At 41.6% G+C, this 12,322-nt stretch overlaps 1 protein-coding gene across 1 annotated transcript in view; it reads right to left on the bottom strand.

Moving 5' to 3' along the window:
- atp13a1 (ATPase 13A1) overlaps positions 1-12,322 on the bottom strand; it is a 102,106-nt gene that overhangs the window by 70,932 nt on the left and 18,852 nt on the right. Inside the window, exons 5-9 of the mRNA XM_048617778.1 lie at positions 10,722-10,877; positions 7,388-7,457; positions 5,206-5,312; positions 4,355-4,484; positions 2,747-2,802 (exon numbers count right to left, since the gene is read on the bottom strand). Of these exons, the coding sequence (XP_048473735.1) occupies positions 2,747-2,802; positions 4,355-4,484; positions 5,206-5,312; positions 7,388-7,457; positions 10,722-10,877 (519 nt within the window). The remainder of the gene's footprint in view (positions 1-2,746; positions 2,803-4,354; positions 4,485-5,205; positions 5,313-7,387; positions 7,458-10,721; positions 10,878-12,322) is intronic.

A 12,322-nucleotide genomic window follows, 5' to 3' on the forward strand; every position in this document is an offset into this window, starting at 1 on the left:
CCGAAACATCAGCTTTCCTGCTCCTCTGATGCTGCTTGGCCTGCTGTGTTCATCCAGCTCTACACCTTGTTATCTCAAGCATGCTATATAATTTCTTTATCTACTTGTGCTGTCACTTTCAGGGATCTGTGAACCTGTACGCCTAAATGCCTGTCTATATTTTGATGCTAAGGGTTCTGCCATTTACTGTATACATCACCCCCACAATACACCTTCCAAATGCATCATCTTGCATTTGTCCAGCTTAAACTCCATCTGCCATTTCTCTACGCAAGTCTTCAGCAGATCTACATCTTGCTGTATCCTCTGGCAATCCTCTTCACTATCTGCAGCTCCCCCAATTTTTGTGTCATCCTAAAATTACTAATCAGACCACTTACATTCTCCTCCAAATCATTTATATATATTACAAACAACTGATCCCTGTGGAACACCACAAGTCACAGATTTCCAGTCTTAAAATACCCTTCCATCGCTACTCTCTGTCTTCTATGACTAAGGCATAATGTGGAGGTGTGGTGTTGGCCTGAGGTGGACAAGGTCAAATGTCACACGACACCAGGTTACAGTCCAACAGGTTTATTTGAAATCAGGTGATGAAGGAGCCGTGCTCCGAAAGCTTGTGATTTTAAATAAACCTGTTGGACTATAATCTGATGTCGTGTGACTTCTGACCATGACTAAAGCAGTTCTGTATCCACCTTACCAGATCACTGTGCCTACCATGTGACTTCACCTTTGGGCTTGCTAAAGTCCATATAGATAACATCGACTGCCCTGCCCTCAAACATTTTTGTCACTTCCTCAAAAAACTCAAATCACATTTGAGAGACACGACCTTCCCTACACAAAGCCATACTGCCAATGGCTAATAAGTCCATATTTTCCCAAACATGTGTAAATCCTATCCTTAAGAATCTTCTCCAGTAACTTCCCGACCACTGATACAAGGCTTACCAGCCTGTAATTTTCTGCATTATCCCCGATACCCTTCTTAAAAGAAAGTGAACAATATCGGCTATTCGCCAGTCCTCTGGGACCTCTCCTATGACAAAGATTTCATACAAGACCCAAGCAATTTCCTTACTTCCTCAGAATTCTGGGAGAGATCCCATCAGGTCCTGGGGACTAGTATACCTTAAAATGCATTTTAAAACACCCAACACCTTTTTGTAGTCTCCTCTACATCGGTGAGACCAAGCAGAGACTCGGAGACCATTTTGTATAGCATCTGCGTTCTGTAGGCAACAAACACCACCACCCTCTGGTTGCGAAACATTTTAACTGCCCCTACTCTCCCACTCCCTGGGTTACATATCCATTATGGGCCTCCTCCAATGTCACAACAACACCAACCGCAAACTGGAGGAGCTGCACCTCATATTCTACCTCGGGAGCCTACAGCCCGATGGCCTAAACGTGGATTTTACCAGTTTCAAAATCTCCCCATCCCCAGCCTCATCCCATGACCAACCCTTTCTCTCATCCCCACCTCCTTGATCTGATACATCCTGTCCATCTTCTCTCCTACCTATTTGCCACTCCCACCTCACTGACCAATCCCCACCATTCCCTACCTGCACTCACCTATCACCATCCCACCTACCTTCCCCAATCCCACCCCTCCTCTCTCTATTTATTTCTGAGCTCCCCCACACCCCTCCCCACCATTTCTGAAAAAGGATCCCGATCCGAAATGTCAACTTTCCTGTTCCTGATGCTGCCTAGCCTGCTGTGTTCCTCCAGCCCCACATTGTGTTATTTTTGACTCCAGCATCTGCAGTTCTATCTCAACACCTCTTTTTATACTGACATTCCCCAGAATACCAACATATTCCTCCCACATCTCACCATCCACTATGTTATTCTCCTTTGTGAATAATAATGCAAAATATTCATTAATGAGCTCATCCACTTCATCCGATCCATGCATAAATTCCCTCCTTTGTCCCAGAGTGGGTGTACCCTTTCTCTATCTATCCTCTTGCTGCTTATATATGTATAATAAAACACCGATTTTTACTAAAAATTTACTACTGTTAGCACTGATATTTTCTCCTCGGTTCTTCTTTTAGGCTTGAAGTCAATGTCTCTATTACCAAGAATAATTGAAGAAGCGAATTAAGTAGTGTCTTACCTTGATGTGCAACGGGTCCCTGATTTGCAAATGTCCAAGTGACGAACGAGATTCCATATTAATATTGATTTTAAAGATGCAAAGTGAACAAACAGCTATTTTATAATGTACTGTGTTGTATGGTATAGTGTTCCGACTTGGGTACAAATCAGCTTATGCGTGTACTCCAGAACAGAACCACTTTTTAACCTAGGGACTCCTGTATGTAGGCCTGGCATTTCCACCCAGGTGACGATGAAATCAGTGGTTTAAAACAGTGAAGCTGTGTTCTCCTGCACTGCTATAATCCAGTGCTAATCAACTGATGAACAGAAAATTGAATTCACTGGTCTGGTTTGCTGTCATTGCTAAAATCAATGAGCTGTCTTGAGCATCACTCTAATTGAGATAATTTTCAAACAACCCTGCCCTGTCTCCTTCAGATCCCATCAGCTTTCTTGAGAATATTTTCAAGTTTGTGCAGAAACCTGCGCCGTAACTTCACTCACCAAAATTGGAGCAGTCTCAGTCACATTACGATTCTCAGTCAATGTTGCATCCAGTTCGACAATTAAAATATTTCTCTCCTAAACAGTTTCCACACCTGACAGTACATGGTGGTCTACTCACCTGAGAAGTATTAAAACCAGTCCTCAAGACGTAGGCAACGCAGCCATTATCCACAGCTGGGGAAATAATGACAAATACAGCAATGCTGGTGGTGAGAATGGCATTTTTTGACTGAGTACAAGGCAGTTAAAATACACAAGTCAAAAAGATCAACATAAAAGGAATAAGTTCTCATACGAATTGGAACGTATAATTTTGAAGTTCTTCAGGCAGTAACTTTTAAAAAAGAAGTTGTCCAAATCCTGATACTGCACCATCATTGCAATACAGAGAGAGACATTTTTATACGCAGCAATTGGGTTAACCCAGCTGAATGGACAGAACAAATGTTACAAGTGAGTTTAGTTTTGCCTTATTAGGGACAGACAGGGACAACTGATGGTTTAACCTGAAGGTCACCATGATGCAGGTGTGGGGAGAGATTGATGAGGAGAGTCCTTCACAAAGTCACGAGCAGGTTAAGCTGCGCAATTCTTATTTCAAAGGACCAGCAAATATTAAATTATTACTTTCTCCTGCTTAAAAGGAGTTGATCCACCATATTTTCCACCAACCCTAGCCAGGTCGATAGCTGTCTCAGTGACTCACAAGAACAAGCTAAATCTCTGGGCGTGGCGGACTTATTGGTGCTTTGAAAACGATATTACTAAACGAACTCATGAAGGAGGGAAGGTTACTTGAAACAAAAACAGAAAACTTATCAAAATTCAAAACAAATGTCAAAAAGTATCTTTGATTGAGGATTAGGGTAAGCAAAGCAATGGGTTTGCTCGAGGCCAACACTCTGGATTGTTTTTATTGGATCTACTGCAGTAACAGGTACAGTAATAAACTGCAAAGAGGATGGCACAGTGGTAAAAGCTAACTGATTGTACTGTGCAATAGGGTCGTGGTATATATCAAAAACTAGGAACCTAAAGCAGCTGCTCAATATTTTGAGCTTTCCAGAAGCAAAGAACATTGTAAATGTTATTTTGATTGATTTTTGACATCTGCTCCATTGCTTCAGTTAAAGGTATACTGCTGTCAATTTTGGCAACTGTTTTGAGGCATCCCCAATCAATTGTGTAGAATGCCATAGACTCCCAAGGTCTTCATTAATTCTATATCTTTCCTGTGAAAAACAAACTTGGTTTACATCTAATAACTGTGGTGTTCTATCCATTTTCTATGGCTGTCACTCAGTATCAAGTGATCTGCTTTGTAGTTAGTGGACAACAGCTCACTTACAAGTTTCCACTTTACAATTTGCGACATTCTCACCAGCATACAGACACGTGCACAGTCTGCAAGGGAGACGTATACAGGAGACTGGATAATTGTTTTCCTTGCTCCAGCAACAGGCACCTCTGCCTAACACTGGCATTTTAGGAGATAAGCTGCAGGACAATCACTTTTGTAACCATATACTACAACTAGATAGGGGAAAATACTCAAGCCAATGACATTAGAATAAAAATGCGCCCCAAACTAAAATAATACATACAGCTCAAAAGCTACATCAGATGATATAATAATATTACAATTACAGCACTGGTAGAAGAAATGGTGACAGTTTTGGCGATATAAGGTACATCAATAGTAGTACACTGTCCTTTCTACACTTACGTTTGAGTCCTGCACTGGTTTTCTGAGGTGGAGAATGTTGAACTACTTTGGTTCCTCCAAATATTACATGCAGCTTTGAATCTGTCTGCAAGTCCAATGTGTGATTTGGGTTAACGTCTTCTATCGGTTCCTGTAACAAGCAAAGCAGTGAAGATCTTAATTTCCCAATCACCCACACTCCCCAATATGAAGACGGATGAATCAACAGGTCACTGTAACAGGTCCTGACTTGGGTTACTGGGTGGGTCAGTTATCTCATAGCAGAGAAGTAAATAGCTTATTGCAAGCAGAGCTTGTTGGGCTTTAGGACATACATAACTACAAATGTTTCCCGATCCAGGACACTCACAGGAATTACTCTTCCCTCCAAACACCTCAATCCAAAAGGGCAAGTACATCAAGTACCACTTGACACAACTGCTAATATAGCAACACAAGTGATCTATCCCACACCACATTCAATATACTACCCACAGCGCACTTCCAATACTGGACAGTTGTCCATCCTGAGCGGCTCTGACAATAGTTAAAGGAGTAACTACCCAACAGAATTTGGGTGGGATGTTCTTCAGAGGGTCTGTGTGGACATGACGGGCCTAATGGCCACTTCCATAATGTAGGGATTCTATGAGAGTTGGTCATAGGCTAACATATAAATTAAATATAGCTTGATTACAATAAGGGCCCATCAAATGCACCCAAATTAAACTAGCAGAATGTATATTAATTACAACTTGTAATTGATAAATGCTTATTCCCATTTACATCAGCACATAAATTTTTTTCTGAGATTGCAAAACATCAGATATTGTTCTCAGACAATATTCTTACTTCTGCCACTTATGCCATACCTTCATCTGTGGGACAGACTCCCCAGTCAGCATTGCTTCATCTACAATGCAGCGACCTCTGAGCAGCAAAACATCACATGGCACCAGATTTTCATGAGGTGATCGACCTAGCCAGAAACAAAGCAGTAGAGCTATGATTCACAACTAGATCACGATCTACAGCACATTCCCAAAACATAATTTTTTTGAAAAACTGACTTTTATACAATGCCTTTCACAACTTGAAATACCAAGTTCGCAGTTATCAAATTACTTTAACAACTGTAGTCATGCTTAGAATATTGGAAACATGACAGCCAATTTACATAGAGCATGGCACAGTCCCAAAAATGATATGCCACATTGATCAGATGGTTGGTGTTGGTTGATGAATAAATATTAGCCAGGACACTGGAGCAAAGCTCCTTGGGTTGGTGCTTCCTTGGGGGATAAATATTAGTCAGGAGACTGGTGTAAAGTTTCTTGCTTTTTTTTCTTTTTATTCATTTTGATTTGGAGCTGTGAACTGTGAATTAAGAGCTGAAGGTGACCTTTGGACTGTGAGTAGCAGCTTGTATTTTGTTTCTAAAAGGGCGAATAAATTAACTTATTTGTTTATGAGGCTAGGCCTGGAATTTAACTGTAGGTGGATTCTTGTTCAAAGAATGTTCTATAGGCATTTCACAATGGTAACAGGGGCCTCATAGGGAGACCAGCCTAACAAAGAGAAACCAAAGCTTGAACTGGTTTTTGAAATATGTTTAAGTCAGGATTTTGGCTCTCATAGATACAGGATGGAGGTTTGACCGCTCCCTGGTTGTCTCCTCATTATCAACTTATTGAAAGTTCAGAGAATAGAATCTGTTGGAAGAATTTAATGAATATTTCTCAGAGTCTACTGGAAGCTATCTGCATGCACTGGTATCACCAGAAACCAAACAAGATACAATCCCATCTGCCTGTGAGATTACGGATCATGGAAACAACAATAGTGAACTGGCCAGTTACATGTCATTTATTTTTGTTTTGATTTATCCCTTAACTATGTCTGTATGTCTACCTTTGTGATAATAAGGGACTAAAATCAAAGAAGATTAGGTTTAAATTACAGACATTAATTAGTTTACCTTTGCTCTGCTAAAGTTACTGCATTATCAATAAATTGTTAAATCTTTTATTTAAACTATAGAACATGGTGTCTGGTACCAGTTATTCAAAAAGTCTGTTGAGGAACTACTGGGGCCAATTTTGAGGGTCAGTGTATATTTTAATTTTACGGTGTTGCAAATACAGGGATTGGGAGACTGATTTGATTTGGTTGTCTGTCTCTGTGTCATAACCATATAGCTATCTAAAGCTGTCTACATGCCCTTGAATTTAGAGAAAAGCACTGCCAATCAAGGAAATCATACAACAGTTACACCACTTAAACCCAAAGTTTGAGATTCAATTTTTCTGCATGACATAGAAAAATGAGAGGGGTTACAATATCATATTAACACTTGAAGAAAAAGGTTGGGTACTCTTGATAAGCCACTCAAGTTTAGGTTGTCATGGCCATTGGTTGCTATGCCTTCAGGTGCCCTGGTTTCATGCTCAGTAATTGCTTCCATCAAGCACTCTGCCTTGCCATGCCTCATTTGAGCGCCTTCCTGGAAGTCACCGCTATGACCATGCTTAAAGTATCTCCTTAAATTATCTCTTGGAGCTTGGCATCATTTTAATCCATTAGCATCCTTGAAGTGCTTTGGTTTCTAAAATCACTGTACGCAGTTACTACCTTGGTACATAAAGTAGTTGTTCACACACTATGACAACAAGCAAAAATCCAGCACATCTTTTCATCATTTAGCGAACTGTAGGCGAAAGTAAATCTGAAACTGCAAAGTGAGTTCTTTAACACGTGGTCAGTTTCAATTCCACAGGTATAGCACATAACTGATTAATCACAAATTTAATGGCTTTGGTGGTGGTGCTGGTTGGCAGGACAGGAAGGTACAGGGTCAGTGGAGTAATCCTCAGAATCTTCATCACTGGAGTGACTCGGAAGGCATGTATCCATACAAACTGGCAGTCAGTTTCACAACGTAAATAGTGCAGAAAAGAGGAAATAAATGAAACCCCTGTTTAAAATAAGACTTAGTTAAAAGGGAAATGGAAGTCCCCTGGATCTGCCACCTCCTTTGATGACATAAATAAATACCTATTGAAACAATGTCACCAGGAATGAGCTCGTCACTTGAGATTTGCCTCCACTTCCTGTTCCTGTAGACCTAGAAAAATCCAGGAGCAAAGTCAAACTTATTTAGTGGAAAACATATCACCTTGTATGATATACATACAAACCCGACTGGGCACACTTGTATTAAACTACTGTCGTGTAACATCCTTCATAAACAAGCCATGACATCTCTGCCAGAGTCTCCTTTATATTGACTAAATATAAAAACTTACCTATTTGCAACCCAACTATTTTTGTTATATTTGGTGGTGTTGATGCTGATATTCTGTGGTATTGATACTGGGATTTTTCAAGGCGTTGACAGATGCTATTTTTAATGTTCGGTGCTACTATTGTTATCTAACCTGCACCACACTTTGATCCCCATGCAACTGCTCTTGATAACTAAAGCTATGTCAATCATACATGGAAACTAATATAGCTAGTCGGTGGCATACGCTATCCTGTAATGAAAATAAATTATGCCTCCTTGTTAATGACCCTTTAACTGAGGGGTAGATCTGCTTTCTATCCACCCTTCCTTGCTGCTCAATCTTGTACATACCTCAACCTTCTCAGCTCTAAAGAAAACAACCTAAGGTATCCCAGACAACATCCTGGTCAAACTTCTGAGCCCCTTCTGGTGCAATCACACCCTTCACATCAGGCAGTGAGCAGAACTGCACACAGTATTCCATCTGTGTCCTAACCACAGCTTTGGACACCTCCAACATAACCTCCCTGCTCTTATAACTTTTGCCACAACTAATAAAGGCAAATGTCTCTTATGGCTTCTTAACTATCCTATTAACCTGTTCTGCTGCCTTCAAGGATTCGCAGACAAGCACTCCAAGATCCCTCAGTTCCTCTGAGCTTCCAATATCATGCTATTCATGGAGTACTCCATTGTCTTGTTACATTTTCCAAACTGCATCTCCTCACACTTATCAGGGTTAAATTCCATATACCACAATCTGCCCATCTCATCAAAATGTTTATATCCTCCTGTAACTGACGACCTTCCTCCTCACTGTCAATCAACCCAGGCAATTTCCATGTCATCCACAAGCTTACTTACTTACTTTCTTCTGCATCACTTGTATATAACACAAACTTTATGGGACCCAGCACTGATCTCCGTGGCATAACACTGCACACTGGCCTCCAGTCACCCAAGCAGCTTTCTACCATCTTCTGTCAGCTTTCACTAAACCAATTTTGGATCTAACTCGACAAGTTACCTTTGCTCCCATGTGCTTTTACTTTCAGTTCCCCATGTAGGACCTTATCAAAGGCTTTGCTGAAATCCGTATGAACTATATCAACTGTACTTTCATCATCTACACACCTGCTTCCCTCCTTGAAAAGTTCAATCAGATTTGCTAGGCATGACCTCCTCTGAGAAGGCCATGTTGACTACCCCTGATCGAACCTGGTCTCTTTGAGGGAAAATTAATTTTCTCCTTCAGAATTATGTCCAGTAGGTTCCCTACCACTGATGTGAGATTCACTCGTCTATAGTTTCCTGGTCTATCTCCACCACGCTTCTTGCAATGTGGAGCCACATTAGCTGCCTTCCAGTCCTCTGGCACCTTCCTTGTGGCCAGGGAGCAATGAAAAATTTGGGTCAGAGCCCCTTTTATTTCTTCATTTCCCACAGCAGCATGGTTTACAACTCATCCAGGCCTGGGGATATGTCCACTTTTAATCCTGCCAAATCCTCCAAATAGCTCCTCACTCCCAATGTCAATCTGCTCAAGAGGCTTAACAGTGCCTCTTCCCAAATTCTGAACATACATGCTCCTTTGCCCAAGTGAAGATGGATATGACGTACTCATTTAACACCCTACCAATGTCCTCTGGCTTCACGCACACATTGCCTTTTAGTCTCTAATAGGTCCTCCTCTTTCCCTGATTATCCTCTTCCCCTGGATAGAGAATACCTTGAAGTTCTCCCTAATCTTGCCCATCAGTGCTTTCATACTGCCTCTTTGTTCTCCTAATCACTTTCTTGAGATCGTTCCGGAACTTTCTACACTCCATTGATTTGCTCCCTTTGTACCCTATTAAAAGCCTCTCTCCTTTCCTTCATATCGAGTCCTAAATACTCTTAGACACACAGGGTTCTCTGGGCTTGTTGCTCCTACATTTCACACAATGGAACATCTGTACTTTCCCAATTCCTTTTTGAATTCTGTTCTGCTGTAAATTTACCTACATGTAGCTGTTCCCAGTCTATTTTGCCCAGGTTCTGCCTTATTTTGATAAAAATCTGCCTTCTTCCAAGGCAAAACCATTTTTTTTTTTTTTTTAAAAAACAGACCACCTTTTCCCTTTTCTACAAGGGAATTAAAATATTTGGTGTTATGGCTACCTTGAACACCTGGCCAGCCTTGTTCCCCAGAACTAGGTCCAGCACTGCACCATCCCTTGTTTGACCTTCGACGTATTGATGTAAAAAGGTCTCCTGAATACAGTTCAAGAAATCTGCCCCCTTTGAACCCTTTACACTATGGCTAATTAATTTTGGGGAAGTTGAATAAATGGATTGGGGAAGTGGAAAGTCCCTAATTACCCTATTATTGTTTTTACACACATCCACATTTCTGCACCTCTGTCGCTCACTGTTCGGGGGCCTATAATACATTGCTAACACTGCGACAGCCTCCTCTTTATTCCTAAATTCTACCCACAAGCCTTATTTGAAGACCCTTTCAAGAAATCATCCCTCTTTACCACACTGACTCCTTAATTATTAATGTGACACCATCTCCTCTTTCACATTTTCCTGGACATTCACAGCATGACTCCTCCACAGTGAAAGAGAAAATCTTCTCTCTTTCTCCTTATCTGTCTGAGCTGTATAATTAAGAGTTTGATTCTTAACATGGCAATTATACTCACGCTGGACTGGATGGTTGTTCAGATTGTTTGATGCCTATTGGGCATGAGCTCACATACATGCGCGTTCCCTATTTGGTACTAATCAGGAGCAGAAAAGCGGCAGAATTGTTACTATAACATAACTGTTACAGTGGCAAGCAGTTTTAGATTAGAACGGAGACAAATCTGTACCCAACACATCTTGTGCCTGCCCAGGGAAGGTTTGATGGTAACTTGGGGTTTACAAAATGGAAACACGTACTATCCAGAGTAAACTGGTGACAAATTAGAGCAGCACTAGGGTAGGAACTGTGCTGCAACTGTCCAAGACTCTTTATCCATACAGGCAAAAGATTTCCTACTCCTGGCTGTTTTCCTGACCTTGTACAACTCAATTGGATACCCGCCAAATTTTAACTTTATAAATGCTTACCTGGATCATGTAGGGTTTGTTGCCCATTTTCCGAATCTCAGACATGTTCCTCATTTGCTGCTGCACCAGGGAGGCCTCAAAGGCTACCAGCATGAAAAGGGTAAACACACTGTAGTACCAATACTCGTCCAAGCACCAGAGACCCACACAGAACACCTGCAGAAACAGAAGGGTACAGAGAAATAATAATTGCAGCAAACCCAAGAATTAATATTTGTACTGGTGGGTTAAAGCAAAATCAAAGTGTTGCGAATTGTGGAGACAGGTACTGAGCTACAGTTAATTTTGACAGTGGGAAGGATATCAAATTCAGCCCCTAACACTGATCCACAACATAGCAAGAAATCTCCACAAGATAATTTTGGTTTTATAAAATCAGATGAGGGGAGGCGATGGCCTAGTGGTATTATCGCTGGACTGTTATTCCAGAGACCCAGATAATGTTCTGGGGACCTGGGTTTGAATCCTGCCATGGCTGACGGTGGAATTTGAATTCAATAAATGTCTGGAACTAAGAATCTCATGACGACCATGAATCCCTTGTCAACAAAGAAAATTACGGCACAGGAACAGGCCCTTCAGCCATCCAAGCCTGCACCGACATGCTGCCCATCACAACTAAAACCCCCGACTCTTCAGAGGACCGTATCCCTCTATTCCCATCTTATTCATAATATTGTCAAGATGCCCTTTAAAAGTCACTACAGTATCTGCTTCCACTACCTCCCTAGGCAGTGAGTTCCAGGCACCCACCACCCACTGCGTAAAAAACTTGCCTCGTACATCACCTTTAAACCTTGTCCCTCGCACCTTAAACCCATGGCCCCTGGAAAAAACCTTCTGACTGTCCACTTTGTCCATGCCCTTCATAATCTTGTAGACCTCTATCAGGTCGCCCCAGCGAGAACGACCCAAATTTCTCCAATCTCTCCTAATACCCACCATACCAGGCAACATCCTGGTAAATCTTTTCTGTACCCTCTCCAAAGCCACCACATCCTTCTGGTAGTGTGGGGACCAGAATTGAACACAATATTCCAAATGCGGCCTAACTAAGGTTCTATAAAGCTGCAACATTATCTGCCAATTTTTAAATTCAATGCCCCGGCCGATGAAGACAAGCATGCCATATGCCTTGTTGACTACCTTTTCCACCTGCGTTGCCACTTTCAGTGACCTGTGTGCCCGTACACCCAGATCCCTCTGCCCATCAGTACTCTTAAGGGTTCTGCCATTTACTGTATATTTTCCATCTGGATTGACCTTCCAAAACGCATCACCTCACATTTCTCCGGATTAAACTCCATCTGCCATCTCTCCGCCATAGACACCAACTGATCTATATCCTGCTGTATCCTTTGACAGTCCTCATCGCTATCCGCAATTCCAACAACCTTTGAGTCATCAGCAAACTTACTAATCAGACCAGTTACATTCTCCTCCAAATCATTTATATATAATACAAACAGCAAAGGTCCCAACACTGTTCCCTGAGGAATGCCACTAGTCGCAGCCCTCCATTCAGAAACGAACCCTTCCACTGCTACCCTCTGTCTTCTATGACTGAACCAGTTTTTTTATCCATCTTACAAGCTCACCTC

Source organism: Rhincodon typus, chromosome 38 (assembly GCF_021869965.1).
Source record: "Rhincodon typus isolate 14 chromosome 38, sRhiTyp1.1, whole genome shotgun sequence".
Taxonomy (NCBI): Eukaryota; Metazoa; Chordata; class Chondrichthyes; order Orectolobiformes; family Rhincodontidae; genus Rhincodon; species Rhincodon typus.